Source organism: Pristiophorus japonicus, chromosome 6, assembly GCF_044704955.1.
Source record: "Pristiophorus japonicus isolate sPriJap1 chromosome 6, sPriJap1.hap1, whole genome shotgun sequence".
Lineage (NCBI taxonomy): Eukaryota > Metazoa > Chordata > Chondrichthyes > Pristiophoridae > Pristiophorus > Pristiophorus japonicus.
The window spans coordinates 214,650,302-214,663,789 of record NC_091982.1 but is presented as its reverse complement, the minus strand read 5'-3'; the positions used below and the strand labels follow the sequence as shown (position 1 = coordinate 214,663,789).

Here is a 13,488-nt window from a genome sequence, read left to right as displayed (position 1 = left end):
CAAACTATACAATACCTTTTACACTTTCAGGTTGGTTCAAACTAGATATTCTTGAAGAGAAAGGTCCAGCAATGTTTTAAAGATATTTTATGCAACATTTAAACCTACACCACATCTATCATCATAGGCAATCCCTCGGAATCGAGAAAGACTTGCTTCCACCCCTGAAGTGAGTTATTTGGTGGCTGAACAGTCCAATACGAGAGCCACAGACTCTGTCACAGGTGGGACAAATAGTCGTTGAGGGAAGGGGTGGTTGGGACTGGTTTGCCGCACGCTCTTTCTGCTGCCTGCGCTTGATTTTTGCATGCTCTTGGCGTTGAGACTCGAGGTGCTCAGCGCCCTCTCGGATGCACTTCCTCCACTTAGCATGGTCTTGGGCCAAGGACTCCCAGGTGTCAGTGGGGATGTCGCACTTTATCAGGGAGGTTTTGAGGGTGTCCTTGTAGCGTTGCCGCTGCCCACCTTTGGCTCGTTTGCCATGAAGGAGCTCCGAGTAGAGCACTCGCTTTGGGAGTCTCATGTCTGGCATGCGGACTATGTGGCCTGCTCAGCGGAGCTGATCGAATGTGGTCAGTTTTTCAATGTTGGGAATGTTAGCCTGAATGAGAACGCTGATGTTGGTGCACCTGTCCTTCTAGGGGATTTGTAGGATCTTGGTGATATTTCTCCAGCAACTTGAGGTGTCTACTGTACATGGTCCATGTCTCTGAGTCATACAGGAGGGCAGGTATTACTACAGCCGTGTAGACCATGAGTCTATAGCATATACTTTCTAGCTTACTCCAAGGACAAATATCTTCTTTAATACGAGGTACAGATCAACTACTGTCATTAGGTAAAAGTTAACAGGATGTTCTTGCAAGTTATAAAGAACAGTTAGTTTACGGTATAAAAGGCAGACATAAATGTAAACTTGCAATTTGTACAAAAAAAGCACTTAGGATAGTTTAAAAGATATGGTTTTCCATAACCTCTATGAGTTATAATTAATTTTCATGTCTGTAGTAAAGCATGTCATATGTACAATTCTAGGCAGCAGGACTATAGTAACACCAGTTTTATTAAATACATATTTCACAGTGTCCGAGCTAGATCAATGCAGTATGGAATTCGTACATCATTGATGTATTTTATCAGCAAAACAAATATGGATGCCATCATAACTACCTGATGGTTCTGAGTGAAAAGACAGATGATCTCAAGCACTGTGATGCAGACCTCTGTTGCAATATTTGCTTCTACATCTATAAGTTGCAAGGTATCCATCTCAGTTGGAGCACCATCTAAACAAATGGGAGATCAAAGTCAGTCAGTCATCAAACTGTATTGAGATAATACAAAGTTAGTGCTGATTTTTGTTCTGATACATGTAAATAATATGGAGTAATATATGGAGTCAATTTGTGATCATGGTTAGATGGGAGCACAGGTCAAATATAGACCGATAACACTATTAGGCCGATTCTGGGACCTGTGCCCTCACCTTCCAATGCGCACAGAAATGACCTACATTGGGGGGAATTTTAACCCCCAAACAACAAATGAGCTGGGGTCGAGTGGAAGGTTAAAGAATGAATAAACTGAATCCAGACCCCAACCCGCCTCCTTCCAGTTTTAACGGAGGCAGGACAGCGGCCGGGGGCTGGGGCTGGGGGGGGGGAGGGGAGGGGTGGTGGTGGCGGGCAGCCAACCCACTCGCAGGAGGCGGGTTGGCACTTGAAATATTATAATGAGGCTCCATGCCTCATGGTGAAACACCATTTTAAATTTAACTGTGGGCGGGCGGGCTTCCCTGGGGAACTGCCCAGCTAAAGTGAGATGAGGACTGCTGGATCCAAGAGGTAAATGCCTTTCCACTTACCTGCTGGATCCAGCGTTCCTGCCTCAGCAAACCCCCACAATCGACACCCCGCCACCATTCCCCCACCTGCAACCCTTCCTATCTTCCCCCAACCTCCCACCCCACCCCCGAGGCCTCCAACGCCCTTCCCCCCACCTCCTCACCAATGAAACTTCCAAACTTGAATACCCCCTCTGGCCTTCGATCCTCGGCCCCGGGCCCCCAATTTCCCCTCCGACCTCTTGATCACAGCCCTCTGGCCCCTGATCACCTTCCAACCTCCCGCCTCTGGCCCACCCCCATCACCATCCAGCCTCCCCCCTCCGCAACACCAGCCTCCGCTTTCCCACCAGCCCTCCACTCCCGATCGCTCCCTCCTTCTCTGCGGTTTGGTGCTGCAGGCCTACCCGCCCGACAGCCAACCAGTCTTATCATCTGGCGGCTGTGGACGGGAAACAATGATTTCAAATGCTAATTAGACCCTGCAGTTGAATTCAGCAGGGCCTGTAGGAAACCCGCTCTCCGGGGTTTCACGACCGCTTTCCAGCCCCAACCCACGCCCTCACCTTCCAATGCTCACTAGCCGTCTCCAAATTAAAATTCCAGCCAATATATCATCAAATTAAAAATAATGAGTTGAATCAGGCTAAAAGTGAACACCTCAACCTGTCTGCCTATTGTGCTTCATTTATAATTATTAGATAGTAAAATGTAACAAAACCACCAACCGTTGAGAATTATATATTTTAGCTAGTGTCAATTTACACACATTATCCATTCTGTATTTTCCTCAACTAAGGATTCCTCTCTATTGTGGTTGACAGGGCCCTCGACTGTGTCCATTCCATTTCTCGCACTTCTGCTCCCACCCTTTCTCCTCTTTCCCAGGACCACGAAAGGGTACCCCTTGTCCCCACCCCAGCAACCTCCACATTCAACGGATAATCCTCCGTCATTTCCGACACCTCCAGCATGATCCCACCGCCAAACACATCTTCCTTGTAGTATATGTAGGCACCTTTAGTAATGACTCCACGAGGCAGGGTATGATACTTAAACTGTGTAGACCTGTAGTCCTTTATTTGCTGCTCCTGAGAAAGGGCAACAAGCTGTGAGTTCCTTTTTATACTGGGTTACCTGCAGTGTGCAGGTAACCCTTAGGTCTCCAGCAGCAGCACCCTCTGGTGTACAGGTAAGGTGTGTACAGTATAAGGGTACATTCAGTATGGCATAACAGTGTTACAGACATCACACAGTAAACAGGTATTCTGAAGGGACTGCTCTGCAACACCCTGGTCCACTCCTCAATCACCCCCAGCATTCCCTCCCCTTGCCACAACGGCCCCCATCACCATCCGGCCTCACCCCTCCGCAACACCAGCCTCCGATTTCCCCTATTTTAAAAAAGGAGGCAGACAAAAAGCAAGAAACTATAGACCAGTTAGCCTAACATCTGTAGTTGGGAAGATGTTGGAGTCCATTATTAAGGAAGCAGTAGCAGGACATTTGGAAAAGCAAAATTCGGTCAGGCAGAGTTAGCATGGATTTATGAAGGGGAAGTCATGTTTGACAAATTTGCTAGAATTCTTTGAGGATGTAATGAACAGGGTGGATAAAGGGGAACCAGTGGATGTGTTGTATTTGGACTTCCACAAGGCATTTGACAAGGTGCCACATAAAAGGTTACTGCACAAGATAGAAGATTACGGGGTTGGAGGTAATATATTAGCATGGATAGAGGATTGGCTAACGAACAGAAAACAGAGAGTAGGGATAAATGGTTCATTCTCGGGTTGGCAATCAGTAACCAGTGGGGTGCCGCAGGGATCAGTGCTGGGACCCCAACTATTTACAATCTATATTAACAACTTTGAGGAAGGGACTGAGTGTAAACATAGCCAAGTTTGCCGACGATAAAAAATGGGAGGAAAAGCAATGTGTGAAGAGGACACACAAAATCTGCAAAAGGACATAGATGGGCTATGTGAGTGGGCAAAAATTTGGCAGATGAAATATAATGTTGGAAAGTGTGAGGTCATGCACTTTGGCAGAAAAAAATCAAAGAGCAAGTTATTATTTAAATGGAGAAAGATTGGAAAGTGCTGCAGTATAGTGGAACCTGAGGGCACTTGTGCATGAAACACAAAAGGATAGTGTGCAGATACACCAAGTGATCAGGAAGGCGAATGGAATCTGTTATACTCATTAATAAATGGTCAGACCGAGTACTGTGTGTAATGAGCAAGTGTGACCTTAGTTCTAGAGTGCAGGTACTTCGTGGGTGACCTGCTTATATACTGTGCTCCCAAGGGATGCTGGGATCTCTTGGGACTCCCTCTGGTGGACAGGTGTGATGCAGGTTACAAGGGGTTAAATACATAACAGAATCTTGGTCTTTATTGCAAAGGTGATGGAGTATAAAAGCAGGGAAGTCTTGCTACAGTTGTACAGAATATTGATGAGGTCACACCTGGAATACTGCGTACAGTTTTGGTTGCCATATTTAGGAGGTTGGGCCTTTACTCATTGGAATTCAGAAGAATGAGAGGTGATCTTATCGAAACGTATAAGATTATAAGGGGGCTTGACAAAGTGGATGCAGAGAGGATGTTTTTGCTGATAGGGGAGACTAGAACTAGAGGGCATAATCTTAGAATAAGGGGCCGCCCATTTAAAACTGAGATGAGGAGAGATTTCTTCTCTGAGAGGGTTGTGGATCTGTGGAATTCGCTGCCTCAGGGAGCTGTGGAAGCTGGGCCATTGAATAAATTTAAGACAGAAATAGACAGTTTCTTGAACGATAAGGGAATAAGGGGTTATGGCGAGCAGGCAGAGAAGTGGACCTTGGTCCATAATCAGATCAGCCATGATCGTATTAAATGGCGGAGCAGGCTCGAGGGGCCATATGGCCTTCTCCTGCTCCTACTTCTTATGCAAGTGCAGATTGCAACACCTGCCCTATTACCTCCTCTCTTCCCACCGTCCAGGGCCCCAAACACCCCTTACATGTGAAACAGCAATTTAATTGTGCTTAGAAACATAGAAACATGGAAAATAGGTGCAGGAGTAGGCCATTCGGCCCTTCGAGCCTGCACCGCCATTCAATGAGTTCATGGCTGAACATGCAACTTCAGTACCCCATTCCTGCTTTCTCACCATACCACTTGATCCCCTATTTTTTTTTTAAAGCTTACTGCACCTGGTATTCCCAGGCAGTCTACCATCCAAGTACTAACCAGGCCTGACTCTGCTTAACTTCCAAGATCAAACAAGATCAGGCGTTTTCAGACTAGTGTGGCCGTAGGCCATTTAGCACACTGTATACGCTGCTCATGATAGCATCTCCTTTACATTGGCGAGACCAAATGCAGATTGGGTGACCACTTTGTGGAACATCTCCATTCAGTCTGTAAGCGTGAGCCTGAGCTTCCGTTCGTCTGTCACTTTAATTCTCTGCTCCACTCCCACTCTGACCTTTCTGTCCTCAGCCTTTTAACCTGTTCTAACGAAACTCAATGTAAACACCTCGGGCTAGAAATTGCGTAGCGCCTCATTTGGGGAGATAACTTTTGCAAAATAGACCACACTGGGAACATAATTAAAGTTTGCCCTACCTGACCACCACTGCCTTTAATTAACGCTCGCCAAGTGGCCAGCCTAGGTGACAACGCCTCCTGCAGCTATTGTTGTTGACGCCCAGCGATGCTGCAGGGGGCAGGAGCAAATATTGCATCCGGGGTGATGATGGGGCGCTGCACACCGGATGACGTCACGATCTCCCGGGCGCAAGAGATCGAGGTGGTAAGTGTTAGCGCCAGCGCAAACCTGCCAGGGAAGCTCACGGGCATCGCTGATTTTGCCGCATCCGGTCAGTAACCCCTTCGTGCCTCCAGGAGGCGTTAACAGGGGGTGCAGAGCAGGCCAATTTCTCGACCCTCATCTTTCTATTCGGCAATTTACAGCCTTCTGGACTCAACACTAAGTTCAATCTTTGCCCCTATTTTTTTCAGATGGCAGCTGTTGATGATTTTGCTCTATCCATTCATACATCTTCTAGACCCAACTTTTTTTTCTTTACTGCTCGCATTACCAGTTCCTTTTGCTTTGTACAATCATACGTTTTGTCGTTTAATCACTCCTGGCTTATCACAGACCTACCCCTTTGTTCTTTTTTTCCCTACCCTGCACTTGCTTAAAACCTGTTACATCTCTAACTTTTTCCAGTTTTGATGAAAGGTCATCAACCTGAAATGCTAACTCTGTTTCTCTCTCCACAAATGCTGCCTGACCTGCTGAGTATTTCTAGCATTTTCTGTTTTTATTCCATTTACGCACATTAGGATTAACTTTTAAAGAAGGCAGTATAGATAGTTGTCTTATGTACATAGAAGAGTACAGCATCACAAGAGATTGAAGTCTATCTGGCCAGTGCCAAAAATGAATATCTCTCAATTGCTCACTTCCTGAAATATCTATCCAATTCTGACTTCAATAACTCCTTGGGGATTCAATTCTTCACATTCACCACCCTTTGTATAAACTGCATTGCATTCTCACTCTTCGAAGCTTTGGCCCATTCTAAGTTTGTGCCAATTTTGAATAGGTTATCAGGATTCAATTTATGTATTCCCTCAACCTTACATACCAATTCCACCGTAGTTGTGCACTGTCAGATTTTACAACTTGGCTCTGTTATGCATTCAGTTGGTCTGCCCCACTCCAGCAGTGTGGCAGAGCTTTTGATCATCTCGTCTACACACTCTGGAATTCTTCTCCTAGACTCCTCAACTATTCTGCATCTTTCCCCACCTTCAGAAGTATTCTAAAAAAAACTACTTTTTTGGTCATACCTTCAACCATCTTCCCAAAATTTCTCTCCCTTCTTTTGCTGGGGTCTAACCCCAATTTGTGATGCTCCCTGGGAAATATTTGCTGCTTTAAAAGTAACATATAAATGCAAGTTGTGGGTTTGATAACTTAGTTGACCATTTTTCATTCAATATGATTTACATTCTTTTAACTGGCCACACAAGGCAGTATTTCACATGTGAAAAGAAAGAGTACTTAATACTGAAGTGTTCTTTTTTTACATACTGATCATTATGTTGGAGGCATCCATCATTTGTAAGAGTTTTGGGTTTGTTAGTGCATTCTTTCCACGTATTATAGGCATAGTCTGGGACCTTCCATGTCTGTGGCCATCATGGCCTGAATGCATCCTGTCAAATAAAGAGGCACAACAGAATCTAAAGTAAATGTCTCATTTTTATAAACTTCCTGCAGTTCTCATGAGTAAAAAAATGAAATTGTTGCGAAACTTGAAATGGCACTTTTTAAAGAGAATAAGGGCTGGATTTTCAGTTGCCCGACGCCTCCATTAGCGGCCAGAGGGGGCATTAATGGGAGAGTAAGAGGTTACCTACCGGGAGCGCAGCATCTAATGGTCCAACCGAAAATTCATTAGAGGCTCACAGGGGGAACAAACCAGTAAGTGCCTGGGTGCTGACGATCAGTGCGATCCTGATGTCAGTCCTGGTGCAACACCCACACTTGCGCACCGGTCGGTAAATTCGATGCGGCCACCTCATTTCGTGCTGCCAAGAACAACGTCTGGAAAAACAGTCGGTACAGGCTTGCAGAGTTGTTAACTAGTGGCTACTTAAAGGGAAGAGGAAGCGCTTCCCTCGGAGGTCGCAGTCAGTGCAACGTTTACACACAGCACGGTGCGTGAGCCTCTGAATTTGCAGCGGCTGACAGACGTAACAGTGCAGGTTGAAAACAATTGATTTTGAAAACTTTAATGGATGCATTACTATGCCGCGCCTTTAAGACTCGGCTTTTCCTGGGATCTGATTTGGAGTTCCGCGCATGCGCAATAGGTCCGCCAAATTTACCGATCAAACATTCATTATGGCCCCCTCAGCTCTGGTGTGCAACGACTGATTTATCGCCCGTCAGCTTTTCGAGCAATTCTGATGAATTTCTGGGCGGGAGGCGCAAACTTTTTCAAGGCGCTAAAAGTACCGCTCCGCCTGGGTTACTGCCCCAAATGAGGCGCGATTGAATTTCCACCCCTAGGTCTTTTTTCCTCCATTTACATATCTCAATTATTCTTCCTTTCAGATTTTCCGCAAATACATTGATATAACCAATTCAAATGGATACAGATTCAGCAACAGCCTTCAGAAGGGAATTGGATAAATACATGAAGGAGAAAATAATTGCAGGAATATCGGGAAAGAGCAGGTCAGTGGAACTAACTGGATTACTCTTCGAAAGAGCCGGTGCAGCCTCGATGGACCGAATGGCCTCCTTCTGTGCTGTACTATTCTATGATTCTAAATGTAGGGTGACACATAAATCCATTTTTTCTACAGTTTAGATGGATTTTAATAAGGAGTGATTATGTTATTCACAGCATAGATTTGTAATATAGTGAAATTGACCCTTGCAGTGTTTTTTATGATGAAATATGGCATTGAGAGGTACTGAGTAGAAAATAAAGTAAAAAGTAGAATTGCTGTAATCAGCTCAAGGACTTATTCCAGCATATAACATGCTATAACATGTAACAATCACTTTAGGAATGTGCCTTTTAACACACACTAATGGTGTAATGTCAGCCAATCATATCACTCATTTAATTATCTAATAAGGCTGTACAATAATAGTCCAATAAAATAAGTTTTAACATTATTTATCTGAACTTATTGATCGGAGTTACCATTGAGAGAGAAGACCACTACTTTGATGAGTAGGGTTAGAACCTTTGAGCGTTCCATTACTCTGGCTGGCTTGTGCGAGTTTAGCTGCAGCAGCTAACTTCCTGTTGCAATTAAATACAATAATAAGATTAAGGTTGTGTACAGCAAGTAGAACAAAAAATAAAAGTAAAAAAAAGTTTTTGAACATGGAGATAGATTGAGAAAAGTTTATAGTTGCAGAAAGCAGCTACCAATATTCAAAATCTGTAACAAAAACAAAAAGTGCTGGAAATATGTAACAGGCCCCTCGCCATCTGAAGAGAGAAAGCATAATACTGCAAGCATAGTATGCTTTGTCATGAAGCAAAGCTTCAAATTGTATCATGGCAGGTAATTTGAACTTTCACTCTCTCCCATCCCAGTAATCCCAATGATCTAGCCCTATCTTTGTTCCCTCAAGTTCAAGGGCTGCACACCTGAGCATACCTAGTGCATAACTGGTTTAGCCATCCATCACTAGATCGGGCTGGAGCACTTCAAGTGCGATAAGCCTCGGCTTCCTCTGCCAAAACAACCCAATATTACAGGATCATTCTGGAGAGCATAGATAACCCCCGGCTTCTGTTCTCTACAATGAACCATCTCCTTAAACTCTTCTCCCCATCATTCTGTCCTTGCCTCCAATAACAAATATAAGGAGCTCATGGAATTGTTTCTCACAAAGAATGATTCTATCCACTATTGCATTCAACAGTTCTATCCAATAATGGTTCATATTATTGATCTGATACTAGCTCTAGCTCTACAACCTGCTACCTATTTTAATGCATTGATCATTCTTAGACCTGTAAAGTTTATGAGTGAAGACAATTTATAGTTTCAAACAGTGCAACTGCTGTGGAGTTGTTTTCTTTAATTCATTCATGGGATGTTGGTGTTGCTGGCAAGGCCAGCATTTATTGCCCATCCCTAATTGCCCTTGCTAGGTAATTTCAGAGGGCAGTTAAGAGTCAACCACATAGGCCACATATAGTCTGGAGTCACATATAGGCCAGACTGGATAAGGACGGCAGATTCCCTTCCCTAAAGGACATTAGTGAATCAGATGGGTTTTTACAATGTAGTTACACGGGGGCCCAAATTTGGCCAAGAGTTGCTCCGTTTTTTTTGGAGCAACTTGATTTTTCTGGAGTATCTTAAAAATCCCCATTCTGCACATTTAATTTGCACCAGTGTAAGTGAGTTAGTTAGGATTTTTTTTAGTTTCGTTTTTTTTTTCAAAAGGGGGCGTTACCAGCCACCTACGCCCGTTTTGGCCATTTAAGCCAGTTTGGACAGCTAATAGTTGCTCCAAACTATCTTAGGCCAGCGTATGTGGTCACTTATGGCCACACAGAAAACCCTTGTGGAGAGTTAAGAAATCAGCGCAGGTAAGTACATTCTGAAGCACCAAGCACTAAACAAAGCATAAAAATAAGCATTCAATAACAAATTAAAAAATACAAGAAAGCTGAAAGGACCTGCACCTAGCACCAAGACTTACAAAGCACTAAACAAAGCACAAAAAGTAATAAGCAATTAATTAACAAATAAAAAATAGAAGGAACTCTGCACCAAAAGCACCAAGACCAAAGTAATAAGCAATCAATCAATCAATAACAAATAAAAAATAGAAGTCCTACCAAAACACAGCATGGGAAGGCAGCGGGCCGTCGATAAGGGAGCCCATTCGGCCAGGGATAGGGGCGGCACGCTTCGGCCTGTCCCACACAGACTGCAGCACACTCTCACAGATTCTAGGGGTGAGGAGCTACTACGTATGCGCGCGCAATCTAGCGCACATGTGTAGAGTTCCCGGCACTGTTTTCAGTGCCGGGATCTGGCTCCGCCTCCGAATCCAGTTGCCACGCTACGCCACCATCGAGGAGAGGCTGGGGAGTTGCCAAACTCGGCCCGAAGATTTTTGACGCCCTTGGAGTTCTACAAAAGCGACGCACTGCTGATGAGTGCACCAGAAATCTGTACTGGCCAAATTTGGGCCCATGGTCATCATTACTGATACTAGCTTTTTATTCCAGATTTATTTTAACTGGGATTTGAACTATTGTCTGGATTATTAGTCCAGGCCTCTAGCTTACTAGTCCAGTAACACTACCATTCCCGTGTGATAGATGTGTGCACTAAAACTGCATTTATAAATTTACTTAATGGCAGCAACATGGAGTAAAACGCTAGATAATTTGAATCCAAAGGGAAAGTTCCCTTAACACTCAGTTTGTATATTTATTTAATTATTGCATTATATGTGAAAATATCAATGCATAAAATAACTCTACATAATATTTTCTTCCTATATAATGTTGAAGTATTTTCTTTGGGAAAACTGCTGTGGAATTCATGGCATATTCAATTTTGTGACACTGTTGGGTTTTTTTCATTTTCATATGAAATTGAATTAGAAATTCATACGTAGTGCAACTTGACAAAACATTTTGAGTGATATTTAAATATTTTGATAAAAAATAATTAATTCACATAATACATTCCCAACAGGTCATACAAGAAAACATGATTCTTTTTCTTGGCCCACTAAAAATATTAGGCTTTAACAATGGAGCTCCATGATCATCATCCACAGTGACAAAACTTGCTCTTTCATCCCCTTATCGTTCGCCAATTTACTCTCTATTGACCCCTTACTCGAGTACAGTTTCAAAGGAGCTATGTGCTTTCCTGTCTGAGTGTCCATTTTCATATGCAAATCCCAGTTCTGAATGTCAGCAGCTGATTCAACCATGGGAGAAGCATCACAGATGAGCTCAATTCCTGTCCTCATTGGAGGGCCACAGACATATATTTCCAAAAGAGATAACAGAATAGCAACCAGGAACAAGAACCTTTGTATCCAGAGATTCACATCCTATTGGATTCAATTGTCTCATACAATTAACACCTTCCATAGCACAAGTCTTTCTTCTCCTAACCCAGGGCTGCTGATGCCACTTGTTGCATCTGCCTGGGTGAGGTCAATTAAGGAACACAGAACAAGGAATCAAACCTTTACTATCCCTGGTCTGGATGGCTCAGTTAGGTGCTGAATAGACTCTTAGTCCTTCAGTGGAGTCAAAAGCAAGTGATTCAAAAGCAACTGAAATGTTGAAAAGGTCCGGCAATGCCTCAGTTTAAAAATTCAAATCCTTGTTTTCAAATCCCGCCATGGCTTTGCCTCTCCCTATCTAAGTAACCTCCTCCATCCCTACAACCCTCCGAGATCTCTGCACTCCTCCAATTCCGGCATTTTGCACATTCACGATTTTGATCTCTTCACCATTGCCGGCCATGTCTTCAGCTGCCTTGACTCTAAGCTCTGGAATTCCCTCCCTAAACCTCTCCATCACTCTACCTCTCTCTCCTCTTTTAATACGCTCCTTAAAACCTACCTCTTTGACCAAGCTTTTGTCAATTGTCCTATTATGTCATAATGTGGCTCGGTTTTTGTTTTACAATGCTCCTGTGAAGTGCCTTGAGACGCTTTACTACATTAAAGGTGCTATATAAATGCAAGTTTGTTGTTGTTCTGCAAACTCCCAGCATTATAAAAATCATTACCTTGCCACATGCCTCTTTCCTAGAAATCTGAAATGTTGAATACAAACTCTGAAAGAAAACAAAACAAAGTTTCAAGCAGAAGTGGTCACTGTCCATGAAGTTACTGCAAAATAATTGCCTGATGCTTTCAGTTTTGTATTTTCATTCTGGAAGCCAAATCTTATGTCAAGGATATGGCACTTGGCTGAAGATGAGACAAACAGATGTACATGGACAATATCTCCAGCCAAGTTGTGTGCTGCTGGTGTCAGTGTCGATCAAAATTTTAAAATAAAATTGTGCATTTAACTTTTATTAATAGATATAAATGCAGAATATGGAAGGCAATAAAAGGCGATGATGCTTTTATATCCACAGATATTTAAGTCCTATTGCATTCAACTGTTTCATGTATTTATCACTTCCCAGACCACAATTGTAAACACCGAATTTTATCCCTGTCTGAATTCCCACGTCACTACACTCCATTCCCCAGTCAACAAGGAGAAACAGCAAACTGCAGCTATTGCCATTCTGTAAACGGCCACTTGGAAATTTTCCCTCCCTTTTTGTGGAAGAGCTCCAAACCTCTCTTTCACATCACCACACAATGACAGAGAGAAGATCTCAGACTTGTCATGCAGGGAATTGAGGAGACAGACCTCCTTCCCACCCATCAGTGGCACAGTAAGTTGATACCATGAGCCAGTGTGCCAGCATGCAATTTCAGATTTGAATACTTTATTGCATGGCTGCAGCGCTACACATATTTGAAACAACCTTTACATCCATCTCCTGAGCGCATTTTTACTCGTTTACAATTCCTGACTGAGTTTTTACTTAAGTGTGTATCAGGTGACTAAAAAAAACTGAGAATTGAATGGTTTCCACTTACTCTAAAATATTGAAGAAATCCATTAGTTCTGAATATGGTGCTTTGCACCAGTAGGATTTAAGAATCTCTGGAAGGAAGCATATATTCGATTTCATTATTATGAAGTTTGTACCATCCCCTGACAATTGACCTGTAAATGTTTTTAATGTTCTGAATATAATCTTTTTAATGTTCTTTATTTTAGGATTTAAGATTAGAATTGACTGTAAAACCTTACTTGTGGGTAGAGGCATTTAGCTTTTATTCACTTTGTGGTGTAACATAATCCATAAAAGTATATTTGCAGCCTACGTGTCGCCAGTAAAGTAACACATTAATTTTTTCCCCTTTCACAAAGGAAATGTAATCCCATAAATATCAAATATTATGAAAACACTACATTTAAACACAATGAAATTACAGCACTACATAAATTCATCAATGACTATCAGAATCTCACAGAGGACCCAATTGTCTGA

At 43.0% G+C, this 13,488-nt stretch overlaps 1 protein-coding gene and 1 pseudogene across 1 annotated transcript in view; both read right to left on the bottom strand.

Annotated features, from left to right (window-relative positions):
* The window catches only part of dock10 (dedicator of cytokinesis 10), a 316,489-nt gene that overhangs the window by 71,215 nt on the left and 231,786 nt on the right, over positions 1-13,488 (bottom strand). The window contains exons 36-40 of the mRNA XM_070883587.1: positions 13,031-13,097; positions 12,157-12,204; positions 8,568-8,669; positions 6,938-7,062; positions 1,171-1,286 (exon numbers count right to left, since the gene is read on the bottom strand). Coding sequence (XP_070739688.1) covers positions 1,171-1,286; positions 6,938-7,062; positions 8,568-8,669; positions 12,157-12,204; positions 13,031-13,097 — 458 coding nt within the window. The remainder of the gene's footprint in view (positions 1-1,170; positions 1,287-6,937; positions 7,063-8,567; positions 8,670-12,156; positions 12,205-13,030; positions 13,098-13,488) is intronic.
* LOC139266324 (5S ribosomal RNA) lies at positions 5,031-5,149 on the bottom strand (annotated as a pseudogene).